General features: G+C 37.6%; 1 protein-coding gene across 1 annotated transcript in view; it reads right to left on the bottom strand.

Moving 5' to 3' along the window:
* Positions 1-4,435: 4,435 nt before the first annotated feature.
* Positions 4,436-17,681, bottom strand: part of PATJ (PATJ crumbs cell polarity complex component) — a 196,727-nt gene continuing 183,481 nt past the window's right edge. Inside the window, exons 39-44 of the mRNA XM_060773627.2 lie at positions 17,631-17,671; positions 17,131-17,253; positions 15,170-15,274; positions 9,348-9,451; positions 6,835-6,958; positions 4,436-5,427 (exon numbers count right to left, since the gene is read on the bottom strand). Coding sequence (XP_060629610.2) covers positions 5,281-5,427; positions 6,835-6,958; positions 9,348-9,451; positions 15,170-15,274; positions 17,131-17,253; positions 17,631-17,671 — 644 coding nt within the window. The 3' untranslated portion in view covers positions 4,436-5,280. The remainder of the gene's footprint in view (positions 5,428-6,834; positions 6,959-9,347; positions 9,452-15,169; positions 15,275-17,130; positions 17,254-17,630; positions 17,672-17,681) is intronic.

Genomic DNA, 17,681 nt, shown 5'->3' on the forward strand with positions numbered 1-17,681 from the left:
ACAATGATGGTATTTCCTTCTGATGTTACAAGCATAGTCTGAGTTTATTTTCTTATAGACCAAGTAATGGCGCTTGATATAAAATGATCCATTGATATAAAATGATCCATCCAAACTGCTGTTGTGCTATGTGTCTTCAAGACATTTCAGACTTATGGCAACCCTAAGGCAACCCCCCATTGTGTTTTCTGGGGCTGAGAGTTCTAGGTTGTCCAAAGTCACCCAGTGGGTTTCCATCGATGAGTAGGAAATCGAACCCTGTAGTCCAATGCTAAACTACTAAATCACATAGCAGTATACAGTCAATGAGTTGAAAGAAATACAATGGGTCTGCAGGTAAGAATATCATGGAGTGGAAGAAATACCCAGTGGAAAGTGGAAGAGATTAGCAGTTAATTCTAAGTCAAGCAGGGGATCACTGGAGAAATGTCGAAGTTCCTTCAGAGACATACAGATGCCAATGATGTTCACAATACCAAGGACACACCACTTCCCTGCTTAAATAGCACAGCTTTAGCAAGGTTTACTGGCTGTTGTGGTTGTTTAACGTTAAAATGCCATGGACACTGATGAATACTGATAGTGTTAGACTTATATAGTGATGCTAGTGCTTCATTTTTTGTACCACCTCCAAACTATCATGACTGGTGATCATGTTGACTCAGAATGATAAGGGTTGAAGTACATATTTTATGGAGGGCACCACCACACTGAAAATCAATATACCCTACCATAATTCCTTCCTACTGAATCCTGATGTTCCCAATTTAGGAATACCAGATGCTGTAGGTTGTATGTCAAAGGAATGAACTGGCAAAACCACCTCTGTATTCCTTGCCTAAGAAAACCTTGTGGAATTAGGGGGTCATTCATAAGTGAAATTGTGATTTGAAGGCTCTCACACACACATTTAGAAGTCTCAGCAAAGGTGCCTCTCCAAACTAGAAAGCCCAGGAATTGATGGAAGGTAGCCATGACAATATAATCATAGTGGTACAACTGTATAGAATGGAAGTGGCCTTGGTCTTCATTAAGCTTCTACTACTTCATCCACTAGTTAAGATGGCTTTTAAAAAATACCTCAGCAGGGGCTTATCCAGAAAGGAATGTACTCTTGAAAGTACAATTGGTTCTCCATTTCCATGGATTCACCAACTATAACTTGAACATATCCCCCCCCCCCCAAAAAAATCCCTTGAGTTTGCTGTTTTATATATTTTACTACAGTACTGTATATCATGTGACCTACACATTCATGGGGTCCTGGAACCAAACCCCAGTGAATATCAAGGCCTCACTATATTAAAATCATGAAACATCAACACCATCATCACTTTGCAAAAACATGACTGAACTTGTAACCACTTCTTGAGGTTTTCTTGTTTGGCATTTTTGGCAATCCAGTTGGCCCCAGTGAATCTTGAAGTCCAAACTTGGTTCCTAGACTTGCCACAATTGCTCATTTCTGCTTGAGAGAGACAGGCTTCTTCATAATCAGATTCATGCTGCACATTTCTCAAATCCTTTGTCTCTCCCATGCTTCCTTCTGGTAGCAGACAGCTTTGAAGATTTATATGATAATTTCTCTTTATGGTGAAACTATATGTGAATCTTATGTGAATCTTGTGCATTACATAAGATTTAATGTTATTAGATGCATCAACTGCTATAAAGTATAACCAAGTAAGTATCTCTAACATCAGACCTTGAGCATTTCCTACTATCTTTATGTCTAATAATTTCATTGCTAAGCAAAGTATACTTGAATTTTCATTATAAAACTATTCAAATATCACAGAACTGGCCAGGGGTATGAGCAAATCACATATTCCCAATAAGTAAGAAGGGAAACCATGATTTTTTGAAGTGAATGCTGGCTAGAAAATGTAACAGCTGGAGAGGAATAAGTGTATTAGTTATGAATGAACAGTGCCACTGTTAAAAAAAGTATTTGCACATGTATAATGGAAGAAAAAACCTGATTCAGTTTTCCCTCAAGAAGATAAGAAAACTGCATGGTCATACTGCTTCTAGAAGATTGCATTGCAGTGATTATGTGAATATATTTTAAATAATGTGCATAGTAGGAAAAGTGCAATGTAAAAATACTGTATAACCCCTGTATCTGCAGGGAATGCATTTCAAGACATCTCCCTGCACTGGATATATGCAACTGTGAATAATAGCAAACCTTATATTTTTGCTTTGACTGGGCCAAAAGCGTACCATGGAATTACACTGGTGGAGCAACAAACCTTCACATTTGTTGTGTCCCCACACATTTCATTATTACAATTTAATTATGTGTCTATATCTCTTGTAAGGGGTTGGTTGAACTTCCAGTTTGTTAATAAGACTGCATTACTGTGTTGCAAAATGATGCATGTCAAAAAAGTGTGTCATTAACATAAAATGCCTGAAAAGCTCTGCTCTAATTCTAGTTTCATTGCTATTTTTTCCCATATAAAAAAGCACGTGTTTCATAGTAATTAGAACAATATCCAGTGTGTCCAGGTTCCCAAATGGTTCATTTGGGAACCTTTTTTAGTAGTGTATTATGGCCTTTAAGGGCAAATATACACACCTGTTGCCTTAGAGTGACTCCCATGAATTTTTCATACTGTTTTCTTAAGCAAGGAATACTCAGAGGTGCTTTTGCCCAAGATGTATATGACCCTTTATAAAATAAAAGCATTGTGTCAATACTGTTATATGAACTTCAGTCACTAGATAGTTCTGGGCTTGTGGAGTCAGGAGCTTCTTTTGCTTAAGAAAAGTAACACAGTTGTTGCCTAGTTTTGTGTCCTAAGACAAGAATAGGCAGCTTGTAGTCCTGAACTCATGCAATCTTCCACCTGATTTGAAGAGCTCTGTGCATATGATCAATTCAGGTCTATATAAGAGCAATGTGTCACTTACCCAGTGGCCTGGTAAGAGGTAAAAGAGGAGAGACTGAAACAGATAGAGAAATGCAACAGAATGAGTGATAAGGATGGCACAGACAGTAGCAAGGGGCATACACAGTGTCTGTGCTATCACCTTATCACCCTTTTTGTTGCCATCCCTGTTTGTTGGACAGAGTATTTTTGGCTGTGGCTTGCCCACCAAGGTTTCATCCTTACTTCCAGCTTCAAGCTTGCAACCAGATCACTCCATAATATTTTCAACAGAAAAAAGGTGTCCATTCACATTCTAAACTTTCTGTGACTGGTAGATTTCAATGCACAGTGTAATGTTACCTCTTTTGTAGTATGCCACCATACTTATGCAAGGAAATTTTATTTAGAATCTTCGGAAGTCATAAAACATTTTAATTTACCAATATACATGAACATACAGTTTACTGTGCTACTTCCCTCTCTCTTCACAAAGATCAGCAGCATTATTAAAACAAGCCAAAAGCTCATAACCCCCCCCCCCTCCCCCAAAAGCATAATGCAGACTTAAAGAACCAGGGCACAATCTACTGAGCTTTTTGTGGTGGATAGCCAGAAATACTTTTACACAGCTCTTATTTATTTCAGTGAGATTCCCCTTGGGATAACATCTCATCAGCTTGTGCCCATGGTCTGTTACATACAGCATTCATTCCCAACATGCCCATATAGTCACCAATCTATCTGAAGGTTGCAATGCAGTTTTTGGCAATACTACATGTGACACAAGAGTGCAAATTGCAAGCAGCAATCATGTGATCTCCCTGTTTGAGCTTCATGAAGTGTGAATTACCTCACCACTTAAGCTCTACATTCATTGTATCAGAAAAATGTGCGTAGAAAAACTGCTTGCATCCTATTTGGAAGCATGGTATACAGAAAATCAAATGGTGCATTTTTGGCCAAGACAATACAAAATACTTGTGATATTTTGGCCACAATCAAACTTAAAAATAAGCTGTTTCTTCAAGCATAATATGGAAGTAAATATGGAACGTCACCTTATTTTGGGAAACATTATCTTCATTCTTAAACAGGGAAGCGTAAAAAAGTTCTTCAGTTTTCTCAATCAGAAATTTTCTTAACTTCCTACATAGCTATCACTAATATTAATATGCACATTAAAATCTGGGGAGAATTCAATTTCAAAAATCTTCTAAATCTGCTTTCAGGCACTATTTATGGACTACCCACAAGGCATTCCGATAACTTAATGCACTTTGTGATTAGCTAGATCCAAACACAGCACATAAAACAAAAGACAATATTCTTAACAAGACAATTACCCTTTCTTTGACAGTTCATCCTTTCTTTGACTACTTTGTCAGCTTTGATCAATTTAGCACATATGCTTTATTCTACACAATCAAGACAAATGTTATTGCATTCTAATTGTATTGCAGTAAAAGTACATTATATAGAAGTTGCAGGGTTTTGGACAGAAAGATATCACTTTCTTTATGGATGAGACATTGTACCACAGAATTGACCAAGAGATATTCGAGCCACCAGGTTTCCTTTACTCTTCATCACAATATTATCATTATAAATAACAATAGCCCTATTACAAATTAAGGTGCTTTCTTCTGCTTCCACTGAGTTAAGCTTTACATTGTACAAACCATTCCTATAGCTTAGCCTTCAGACAGACCTTCGATAAGATTCTGGTCAGTCCAACAGAAGACAAGTTCAGGAACTAGACAAGTTCAAACAGTAGCAATGTACAAATTGAGGAGAGGAAGAAAATTGACTCATCATAATTACAACTAACTTACATATATCTACCCAGAGAGATTAGACAGAGATGCTGTCGTTTCATGATTAGAACTTCATATACGATTAATTTCCCATAGGAGGTTTTGCTATTTCATCATTTGGAACAGAGGTAATTGAATTAAGCTTTAATGTATTCTGGCACAGATAAAAAGAGAATTAACATAAGCAAACCATGAATGAGATGAAACGTAACCCAGCACTTTTTTTTTGTTCTTTAGATGGGATTCAGCAGCAAGCTACCTTTTTTCTGCATGAATGCTAATTTTAGTTTTAGTGATTATACTTCTACTAACAGACAATAATAACGATGGGTAAAAGCAGGAAAAAGGAAGCACAGGAAAGGAAAGATGGAGGAAAGGGTGGAGTTAATGGTTTCACAATGGATTTCAATTACAATAACTCAAACAAATCTTTTCGTTGGCTATGATTGCGCATAATTAATGTATGCTATTTTTAGCTGGAGTTGGGTTTTCATCTCACACAGAGTTGAATGCTCAACACTGATTTACAGCAGCTCTAGCAAGGCTTAGGAATAATTGCACCCAGCCCAGTTTACAGTTGCAAAAGCTCATGACAACACTGTTAGCGTTACAGTCCCTCTTTGGCGCTTCAGAATAGCCACAGCTTGTTCATGGGTTACGCCTTCCAGAGTCTCTCCATTAACAGCTAAGATCTGGTCACCACGCTTCAATCGCCCATCGTCTGCTGCTGCTCCCTGGTAAAGAAACAATGAAAATAAGAGTGCATTATAGATCCTCAGAAAGGATGAATAGGCAGTGGGATAGACACACACAAGGTAGTCTAGTCTTACTTCTTGGAGGAGTCGTAGCAGTTAAATTTTCAAAAGGTCTTCATTGAAGAAGAGGCTAAAAGTTTTACACTACTTACCTGCTGGAGGGCTGGCAAAATAAGCCTTTCCCTAGGAGTGCTTCTGGCATTTCAACCATTTCTTTAACATTTCAGTGCATTTAAAAATGGCTTGCATTCTATTTAGTCACTAACAATGAGTTGGTGTTATACAACATGATGTATTTGCACACATGGGTCTGATAATGATGCACAGTTACAGAAAACAGGGATATTATTCTTCACTAATTTTTTCTCCGAGGAAGCAACAAGTAATTTTAGCAATTTTCTCCCTGCTGTGAGAAATTGGAATTAATTCTGCACAAAATTTGCATATGCTTGTTACAAAATTCTCTGTGCTGAAAATAATAATATGGTTTTATGCAGAGAGGACTGTTTTCTGGAATGTGTATTGATACACAAAACTGTGGATAGCAAACTCTATTGAAATGAGTGGCTTCTGGCACACAGAGTTGCATTAGAGGACCTAGAGAGTACAGTGTTCTATCGCTACTTTGCGGTTCGCTTTTAGTGGACTTGCTGTTTCGCGGGTTTTTGAAAATATTAACTAAATATTAAATATTAAATATTTACATCCAGTGGAGGCCAGGGACCCCAGAAGTGCAGTGGCCTGGGGCACGGCGGGGAAGGCCTGCCTCCCTGGCCTGCTGCTGCCTGTGGGGAAGCTCTGTGGGGGCCAGGGAGGCAAGCAAGTGCCTTTGGGATGGGCTGGGAGGTGGGTAAGGAAGTGTGGGTAAGAAAATAATATATAAAATAATGTATGAATATTAAAATTAATATGACGTCCCGACTTCGTGGATTTTCACTTATCACGGGTGGCCCTGGAACAGAACCCCCACAATAAGTGAGGGAATACTATACATATTTTGTTGGTCCTGCAGGTATGGAGGGATCACACTGTATAATGTTTCCTAGCCTTCTTCCACTGAGCATTATTAAAGTCCCCAGTCAATGCACTACTCCCATTCCACTAAATATGTTGAACTAAACATGAGAAAAACTATTCAGAGCTCCATGTTCGGCAAAATGATGCTTGGATGGGTCAGCCAGATATGATGATCTTGGCATAACAGAGCTGTATTACACTCCTCAAGCGTTCTCCAGAGTGTGTGCATAAATCTTCAGGCACACATTCTTTCTCATTTTCACATTTAATTGAGTGGGCTTGATCAAATGCGGGTGAATTTGGTCACTGAAAATGTATTTTGGAGCAATTATACAATACATGCTTAAACTCTTTTAATTTGTCAATTACCTTTGCAAAAATGGTCTTGACATATATGGGGAGGTCTCCGTGAGGACTGCCATAGCCTCCTACAATACTAAATCCCAATCCATCTGAGCCTTTCTCCAGCACAATAACCTTTGGCAGAGGTGCCCTGAAAAACAGTGAATGTCACTTAGAACAGTGTTCATTTTATAACTGGGAAAGTAAACTGTCTTTCTCTCCCATTTCTGACTAACATGAATGGCAGCCTCTCTCTAGTGTCTAATTCCAATATCTAGTCCCTGCAAAAGTAAGTCCATTGAATAAATAAATACATGGTAAAACAACCTTGTATAAATCTCATTGACTTAACAGTCTGCTTTAGTTGGAGCTTGTGCACAGAATAAAAATACATTTTGTAATTTCCCAGTATGAACAAATGGCACCCTTTTAAATTGACCTACCAAGTTATGAAATGCAAAGCATATATTTTACCATTGAGCTGCTGGGCCTGTCTATGGAATAGCTCCATGAGTTTGCAACTCAGCTGCCATTTTTATTTTTCTAGTATGATTCCTGTGCTTTTGTGAGCTGAAGAAATCACCATGTGGAACTTTCCCCATCAATTTCTTTTTTGAAATTAGAAGTAAATACAAAGTACTGAAATTGTTGTTATTACAACTATTAATAGACTGATAAAAGCTCACAAAAAGCTTGGCAACACTATATAGCAGAAACACATCCATCCATTTATTTTGTTGGATCATTCATTTTTAGGAACAATCATTTCCAATCAGACCCTCAAGTATGATGTCTCTTCCTTACTTATGCTCAGCGTGGAACAGACAGGAACAAGTATATAGGTGGTTGAGTTGTGACAAGCTAAGCAATGATTTAAGACAGAGGAATATGATCCATGGCCCTACAGATATTGGTTGATTCCCAGTCTGTAGGCAATATGGCCAAAAGTGAGTGATTGTCAAAGTGGAGGATAAATTATATCTGCAGAACTGACTAGGTAAAAAAATAATCAGATTTTCATGGCTTTTGGACAAAGCAAATGTAAAATTCAGATAGATTATTGTTTAAAAAAACAACAACAATAATACTATGTTCAACAGACAGGACCGTATATTCATTGATAGGTTGTCTTCAGGTCAGATGTGGAGAAAACATCTCTGTGATCATTTCACCAGGATGACTGAGCCCAACAGAAGTCTAGATAGAAAGCTGCAGATTTCAAAGTTTTGATCACATTTAACCTCCAGGAAACCAATAGCTGCAGTGCTTTTTTCCTTGTGGAAATTTAACATATAAACACAATACTTCTGAACAAAAATTCTCAGTATAATAGGAGAGCATTAAGTAATAACTCAGCATCATAAAGAAAGGCAAGATGCAGGGAATAATCTAAATTTAATTTTAGGCAACCAGTTCTATTAACATCACGTGTTTGATTCATGAATTAAAAAAAATGCAAAGTTCAAATATATATATTTAAAAATGAAAACTAACTTCATTTTTTTTCATGTCAGGAGCAACTTGAGAAACTGCAAGTTGCTTCTGGTGTGAAAGAATTGGTTGTCTGCAAGGACGTTGCCCAGGGGATGCCCAGATGTTTTGATGTTTTAACATCCTTGTGGGAGGCTGGAACTGGTAGAGGGAGCTCATCCATGCTCCCCTCGGATTCGAATCTGCGACCTGTCGGTCTTCAGTCCTGCCGGTGCAAGAGTTCAGGACTGGTGCTTCCCGAAACCTCCTGCTAAAAGCCAGGGTCATCATAACTTGGGAATTTCTTGAGGGCACACACGAACTAAGTCTTAAAGTCCCGTTTCTTTTTATCTTTGACTTCCTTCTTCCTTTTCAACTCAAAAGCAGAAATGTTTATATAATCCCTTGGGGAAAGGGCACTAAAGCTTTTCAGAAGGTGTCATAAAACTAGGCAGGCGACAAAGAAATAGAAATGGGATTAACAAGAATATGTCTGACCTCTGTTACTGAAAACGGAGGGCTGATCATTCATGTGACAAAATAACACCAATGGTATTCCCCTTGTAGATCAAACTAGATCCAACTCATAATAGATAGGGAAGGGAGGGAGGGAGGAAGGGAGGAAGGAGGGGAAACTGCTCTGATACTGAATTAAAGAGCTAGTTTTGGGATAACAGTTTATGCTGAGCAGGTGGATCACACCAAGAAAGAAAATACAGGCTAGCCTGCTCATGATCAGCCTTGAACAGCAGGTTGCTTTGATTCCTGTTTGACTGACTGTGTCATTTCTAAGGGCTTGAGAAAATGCAAAGGTTGCTGGAAAGATGCCACCATGCAGCAGTATTACAGATCCCTGCCACTCTAACCAGGCTAGCTGTTAAGATGCAAATAGAAACCCCAGGTAAGTTTAGGTACCTGAAATTATCAATATGCATCTGGATTTCTATTTTTGGCATTTAGGCTTTAGACAGTGTACTAATGACTGGAATAAAGTTTAAGAACCAATTGAATTCTCAACTGCTTTTCAGCTCTTTTAAAATAAAGTAAAAAAAGAGAAAAGGCATACTTACTCAGGATCTTCAGAATGGTGCTCAGCTGGTGGGGTAAAATTAGTACCTGCAGTCATGCTCTCTAGCTGGCTGGCAATGGCACTGATATTGGTATCAGCTACAACCTAAAAGTCAGGCAACAAAGGTCAGGCAACATATTATCTAGATAATAGAAAAGAATACATAAATTTTTATTGGTAATACATTTGAGTCTTCAGTGTCAGTAACACTGATTCTGTTTTATTAGCAAAGCATTTTTTTCTAATTATAATGGGAACTTTAAGGGAGAAAAAGATAGATCAAATAATTTTAAGGTAGAGATGTGTACTCTCATTTACAGTAAGTAATTTTAAATTCCTGGTCAGAAAATTACCAGAAGTCCTATATATTAGCTCAGCTTTTCAAAGGAGGGTACTTATGAATGCTCAAGAGCCGCCATATATATGCAGAAGTAAATCTCCAGGTTTACTCCAAGAAGTAAATCTTAGGACTGAACCCTAAAAAAATGCATGCATGAACAATGGCCTAGACTCCTGTATTATTCACTTTACACATCTCTTGGGAAATTACTGCAAGAAAGTTTTGAGCTTTTGTGCATGCTATTGTTAGTCATAAAGATAAGCAAATCCAAAAAGTTTCCACTTGTAAATCTTACCATCAAGCAGAAAATGTGGTAACTTCTGATAATACATAAACTCCACTTTCTAAAAATGTGCAAATTTGTTTTTCATACTCTATATTTACATTAATTAGTTTAATATTACAGTGAAGCAATCCACCCTACTTCTTTTTAACCTTCATCAGTCAGTTCCTAAGCCAAATTTGGTTAGTGCTAGAAGACAGTAAGCTCAACAGTAGGGGCTGGAGTTGGTCATATGTAATTATTATATAGTATCTAATAATATAATTTAATTTTAAAACTATATTGGTGTACAGTTTTCTTTGGTCCAACACTTCCCAAAATTATGTCAGTAACTTCGTCTTTACACATAGCTTTCCGATGCTAAATCTTTCTTTTCTGACATGTCATCTCATCATTTTTGATGTGAAATGTAATGATCTTTGGTGCTACGTAGTTTTTCTCTGATGAAACTATTCACTAGAATTACAAACCATCCCATTAGAAGTCTACATTTTTGTTCTAAAATAATTTAGGACCTATACTCAGAAGTCTTTGTATTTCCCACCTGAAAATTTATAGAGAAAAGAACAAGGAGAAATCTTAACAAGTTATGAGACAGTTGGGAGAAAAAATAATATAGGAAATTTAGTCAATCAAAGCAAAAAAATATTTCTTTGAAAATGCATTTATTTTAGTTGGCTTTGGTTTTAGTATGGATTTTCCCAATCTTTTGACATCTATGTAAACTATTGCATCATTGGAATATAAAACAACAACAAAAAAAACCCCATAGCCATTAGGGTTGTGCATGGATAAATTTTTCAAAATGGGCTCTGGCTGTTTTGGCCAGCCATAACAGCACAGGCTCCACCACCATTTTTTTCCAGCCACAACAGACCACATGGCTGCCGAAAACTACTGCTTTTGGTTTCTTTTGGCTACCCATGAAGCGCAGAGGCAGTTACATGCACAATGGGTTCCCCTGTGAGCCCTGCCCATTGAGCCAATCAGGACAGAGGAAAGCCATGATGTGTCTTTTAGCCAAGCTGAGCTTCCATTTTTCTGTTGCAAGCAGGCTTCTCAGAGAGACAGATCAGAGATCTAAATTAATTCTCAGTGCCTCTCGCCGCTCTGCATGGCTTGGCTTGCTTTTTGACTCAAATAGCAATAAATAAGCACTTTACTTTCTACACACTTAAGAAACTGCCACTGATGGTGCCCTTCACACGAAGCAAGCTTCAAATGTGGGGTAGAAGATGTATCTTACCATTTCTAAAGTTGCCATAAGGAGGTAATTTATATCTTTTTAAAATAATGGCCAATGCTTCTTCATGTGGTGTGGCTCCCATTGAAATAAGTGTTTAAAAAAGGGTGCCTTAACTCAGCTTCATTGAAAGGGTGTTGAGGGCAAACACTTCCAGAAAGGGTGATTTCTTAAGCCTATTGCCTTTAACCCAGGTCTTATTGAAGGATATAAGGAGAACGGCACCACTGCCGCTGAGGGGCCAAGTGTGAGCAGCTCTTTCTGAGGTAAAAAGAGGAGCCTCAACCACTTGGAGCACAAGGGGAGCCAGAGGAGTCATGGGAAGGGATGCCACACCTACTTACAGAGCTACAGCTGACCGGCTGGCTGTGAGAAGGAGGTGCCAATGAGAAGCAGGGAGCTATGACTTAAGGAGTTAATACTTGGGTGATTGGTCTTTACAGTGATTGGTCTCAAGCTGTGTGATACTCTAGTCAAGAAACTTTACAGAAGCTCTCCTGAAAAATGGATCTATGGGTCCACTGAAATGCCGATACTGAAAATGGAATTGGGTTTAACTGAATTACACACCGCTAATAGCCATCTTTCAGGGGTGTTTTGATTATTCTTTTTTTGCATGGCAGAGGGTTGAACAAGATGACTCATGATTAATAGAGTTGCTAGCAAATTTCACTTCCAAAGCCTAGAAATAAACTAGAGATTCTATCCCTCTATGCAGAGAAGTTAGTGATTAGTCAGAGAAAAAAGGGAGGAGACTTTTATCTCTGAGTCTAAATTCTTCAAAGCAATGTATTAATTTCTCTTCTGGAAAACTGTTCTCAGAAAATGATTACAGATTTTTCAGTTATCTAGGTTACTAAGCTGCCTCATCTTTTAGCTTATCCGACATGAAGCTTCGCCCTTTTGAATGAAAGCAATAGGCCTTCATACTCAATGAACACATGTCATTTTTGTTATCTCATGAATCTCAATGTGACCATTAACAAAATCATAAGACATTGTGTGATCTAGATGGTAGTATCACCAAGCTTCCACTAAACACTATATATAATGTTCTATGCTTGCTCCAACACTAATTTTAGACATTATTATTCATAAAAAGAATGCAAAGAGTAATGTGATTGTCCAGTAGGATGGAAGCACTACAAATCTACTCATGAATTCTTCACCCCAACCTGAAAGTAACAAGCTATGCACACCTACATTTGGGAATCTGCAGTGGGCAGTAAGGGCACATCAAAGTTCAACAACTTGCAAAAGGCTTCTCCTTATCTCATTACTACACCTGCAGACAGCAGATTAAATTAAACAGCAACATCCAAACAGCCAGGAGGGATAAAATGTTCTCCTGGGATCCTAATCTCCCATTTGCAAGCAGCATTAACAAACTCCTTTGCCATCCTGCCCAGGACATATCGACAATAAGCGTTTCCACACCAGTAGATACAATTATCTGACCTTTCATAGCCAGTTACTATGAGGTGGTTTAACTGATAATAGGATTACTTAATGATGTGTCACTCATGATTATCAGATGGACAGAACAAGTTCACTTCTATTGTGTGAATTCATCACTGAGTTGATGAAAAGAACAGTGGTTTGAAATAAGTTATAATTATTTCCTTTCCATTGCTTCTACATTTCTACTGATATATTTGGATACTGATAAAAGGGTGAAAGTAGAACATGCTGTAAAAGAACCCTTACACTATATTTTTTAGGCAGCTGACTACATATAAAATACAATATTTAAATTTGGGTAAGGAACATTCTGATGAGAAATTAAAATGTATTGTCGAAGGCTTTCATGGCCAGAATCACTGGGTTGTTGTAGGTTTTTCGGGTTCTCCTCTCACCTCTGCAGGAACACCTAGTCACCTCTCAACAAGGACATTTCACCTAAAAACTGTTAGGCTATCAAATGCTAATCAAGGTGGCCAAATGAAACATTCACACCTGGCTCCAACAGACAAGAGTTCTTGCTCCCACCCTAGACCTTCCACAGATATATAAACCCAATTTTCCAGTTTCCAACACACCTCACAACCTCTGAGGATGCTTGCCACAGATGCAGGTGAAACGTTAGGAGAGAATGCTTCTAGAACATGACCATACAGCCCAAAAAAACCAACAACAACCCAGGAATTAAAATGTGTGAGCACATTTTATTCTTTGCTAGCCATTTGGGGGTGGAGGGAGATAATGTGGTATAGTGGTTTGAGAGGAAGGTGATGGCAAATTTTCTCTGAAGAAAACTCTATGATAGAGACTTCATAAGAAATCAATAGGGGATATATATATATCACACACTTTGTTAAATAAGAACCATATTATATGGGGACAGGCTTTTGAAATATGAAGGAATGAACCATTTTTATTGATCAGCTAATTGACCTTCTCAAAACAGACAATATAAACACAACATACAGTATACATTGAGTCTGAGTAAAAATATAAATATACAAGTACAGATATAAAAATTGGGGGTGACCAACCTGTAACCAAATTTAATTTAATCTTAGGTATATACATCAGATGTCCTCTTCCCCTTACACTTTCTAAAATATGAAAAATGAGCAATCTTCTTCTCTAGAAGTGTTTATGCAGCAAAGTATTTTATTTTGCTTATTTAGTTACTATATTTATGTCCCACCCTCCTCACCCTGAAGGGCAATAATTCAATGCCATATAAAAACATGTAAAAACAAAAATCATACATTAAATCATAAAAGTTTTTTTTAAATGCATTCAGAACCAATTATTTAAGCCACACAAATCCAAAGTCACAGTCCAGGAACCATCCCAACCATGATTGCACTTATTCCATATCTATTTATTGCACTGAATTACTCTGCAAAGGCCTGGTCCCACGGCCAAGCTTTTGATTTCTTTCTAAAGATCAGAAGGGAGGGAGCTGATCTGATTTCACGGGGAGGGAGTTCCACAGCCAAGGGGCCACCGAGAAGGCCCTGTCTCTCATCCCCACCAGCCATGCCTTCATGGTGGGACAGAGAGTAGGTCCTCCCCAGATCTTAACCTCTGAAGTGGTTCATAGAACCCCTTCATACATATTAAAGGCTTGCTTAAATAAAAATGTCTGTCTGCTGGTGAAATGAATGCAGGGAGAGGACAGTCTAGGTTTCCAAACTCTCTTTGATTATGAATCAACTAACTGGATCCTCATTTTAACATTAAATACAGAGGTGTATGTTAAGTACTTTTAAAGACCAATGAATCTGAATGGAGGAGAGTAAGCTTTTCATCTAAACCTCTTCTACTGAAATAGTAATGAAATTAATGGGACACAGAAAGGCTGCATTTTGTCTTATTCATTTTATTTTTGAACTGCCTTTTCTCCCAAAGGTATAGGGTAGTTTACAGAATCATTACAACTTTGTGATGAAAGATGCCCTGTGATGCAAATTATGTTTTTATGTTGATCATTCAAGCAGAAAAGTAGCCCATCTTACCCTGGAACATACCACTCTTTGCATCCTACAAAATTAAGGGGACAGATCAAGTGTGTAATCCAAGTCCTGCAACTTTGTTGATAAAACATCATCTATAACTCTAGAGGAATGCTATGATCTCTCTCTCTCTTTCTCTTTAAAGTATAAGAAGGTTAATATGACGGACAGCTAAATCAAAGCTATGTAGCAGAAGAAAGACAATAGTTTTTGTTTCCAGAGTGACAGAAATTAAAAGCATTGATGATATTTCATGTGTAAGAAGGTCATTTCTCCTTTTTGTTATGATTTTATACAATCAGGCTCATAGGCTGTATGAGCAAGAATAAAGCACCTTGAATGAAATAATTTCTTGCTTTCATCTTGCATAATTCACATCCAGAAGCACCCTGCTGCTCTGTGAAGTCTTGTGCCAGTGATGCTCAATCTTCTCTTTAAAAACACCATTTATCTATCCTTGTGCAGCCGCATGTTTGATTTATCATCCTACCTGCAGGATAATGCTCCCAAAAGCATTCTTCAGTAGATTAACTGCATCGGCGTGAGATAGCCCATCCAATGGATGTCCATTAATACTGACAATCCGATCACCGACCTAAGAGAGGGGGTGAGGGAAGCAGAATTGTAACAGAAAAATTACTAGCTTTAAGGAAAATAGGAAGAATGCTTAACATTTCTTGCAATTCTAGTGCTGCTAGACACTTTGCTCAGTGACAGAAAGACAATTTTTATCTTCACTGTTCACTGAGTGTTCTTCATACTCAGAACAAAACCCTTTCTCTAGAAGTAGCAGCCTACCTACCACAAAATTCTAAGAGTGTTTTTGTCTGGGTTCAGCTAGTGTGCCAACGGAGCCTTCATGATAAGGTAATATTGGGCCTTGAGTCCACATGCATTTGTTTCATAGTTCAGATATGTGATTTCTGTTGAAAGCTATTCAGAAACATCAATTGTTGGAAAATGCTTGGGGCAAAGTGATATATTTATCATATCACTTGCAATGGCTGCAACAGACACATAAAACGTTGGTTATAGCTAGCAGCAAGTTGTAAACCTTTAATGATCTAAAGACTTTGGAAGTAAGCAATCCAAAAATCTATCCCCATGTTCATGTCAATCTATCAACTATTTAATGCCAGATGGAATGATCTTCTACTCTACAGTTGGCTACAAGGGTGTAGCTGATATGGCTTTTCTCTGTAGCAATGACTCATATATGGAAATTCTTGATGTACTAATTACTTAGAGGAACATAGGAAACTGCCTTACAATGACTTGGACCATTGGTTTGGTTTTGTCGACACTGAGTAACAGTAACTCTCCTGGGTTTTAGGTAGGATACTGTTCTAGGCCTACTTGGCAATCCCGGGTATTCTCCCTCTCTACTTTGTAGAATTAATGCTGTTTGACATCACTTTAACTACCATGGCTCAATGCTGTGGTATTATGCCAGTTGTCCTTCTACAATACCTTGAGTTTTCTTTTCCAAAGATAGTGTTTCATCAAACTACAACTCCCAAGATTCCGTAGCATTGAGCCATGGTAGTTAAAGTGCATTAATTCTAAAAGATATATGTTCCTCGTGTCAAACTGCTTAGTTTTAATTACTGTTACTATTTTTTAACTATGAGTATTTTCTTGATGTTTTTGTTTTATGATGCCAATCAGATGGGTATCCTGAGCTCGTTTGGAGGAGGAAAACAGGAGGCATATTTCTGTGTATTTTTTAAAAACTGAAACAAACAGAAAAGGGGTCCTACATTCTTTAAAAATTTTGGAAACAAGGAATATTAGATTAGAGGGCATCTTAAGAGGAGAAGTCTACAAAATTCCAGTTTCATGCTAATGGATGATGAAAGGACATTCATTAATGTATGGCTTTGATTTCAGACATAATAGGACACAAATAAACACTTTCCCTTTACTGCCATTAAGACAATTAATCACAACATTAACTAATATATTTAATTATCTTTTATTATCTTTTATCATTATTTAATTATATTTTATTAGATATTATCTAAATATCTTTAATTAATTATAAATGGAAAAAATGGAAATGGATACAGGGGCATCTATCAAAACATCTAGAACACAATACAATTCTTCAAACAACAATAGTCTCTTGAGGTGAGAAGAAACACTAGGCGGAAAAAGAAACTTTCTATGAGGGCAAGCGTGCAGCATTTCTGCAAAAGTCGAAAAATGCAATAAATAAATAAATAAAAATTTCTGAAAGAAACTTCTCTAGCAATCTGTAGGTCTTCCAGAATCACACAAGAATTGTGCTGGAAGCTCTACAAATTCCTAGATAAGTGAACTCTCTACAAATCTCTAGGTTCTCTAGAAATACTCAGTAATAAAAACCAAAATCCACAAAAGTTAAACTTTTAATGTGGAGTGCTGACTGTATATATGAAGAAACCATTCCCTCTTTCCCCTTTCACTTACTTTGAGCTTGTGCGTACGTGCTGCTACTCCACTGGCTTGAATCATGGCAATGAAGATTGGAATGTCTCCCAAAGGGCTTCCCTTGCCACCAGCTATGCTGATACCAAGAGCATCATTTGGACCCTTAATAGAGAGATCATTGTTAAAACCACTTGTTTTGCCACTGTTCAAAACATATAGTATGAAAGGTAAACTTTATAATAAGTCAGGGTTGTGGTATATGTCGTCTACTGCAACTTCCATTGAAATGTGGCAACAGAGGTGGAGGGCCACATGTTTCCTATCCCTGAGTAAGTCATTTGTGAATGATTAAAAAGAAGTATTTTAGAGGTAAAGATTATGCCGCCTCTGAGACATTTTTGCAGTCTTTGGACCCAATAAAGAAAAGTTTGCAGGCATTCATTAAGTGTTCACATACTTTTACACCTTGAAATAAATGCAACACCTTTTCCTTGTAATAAGAGATCAATCGTTTGATAACATGAGAAGAAGTCACTGACCCTTGTTATCACCACCGTCCTTGGGTTCATGTCTACTCCAACTAAAAAACA

The sequence above is a fragment of the Anolis sagrei genome, chromosome 4 (genome assembly GCF_037176765.1).
Source record: "Anolis sagrei isolate rAnoSag1 chromosome 4, rAnoSag1.mat, whole genome shotgun sequence".
In the NCBI taxonomy this organism is placed as follows: Eukaryota; Metazoa; Chordata; class Lepidosauria; order Squamata; family Dactyloidae; genus Anolis; species Anolis sagrei.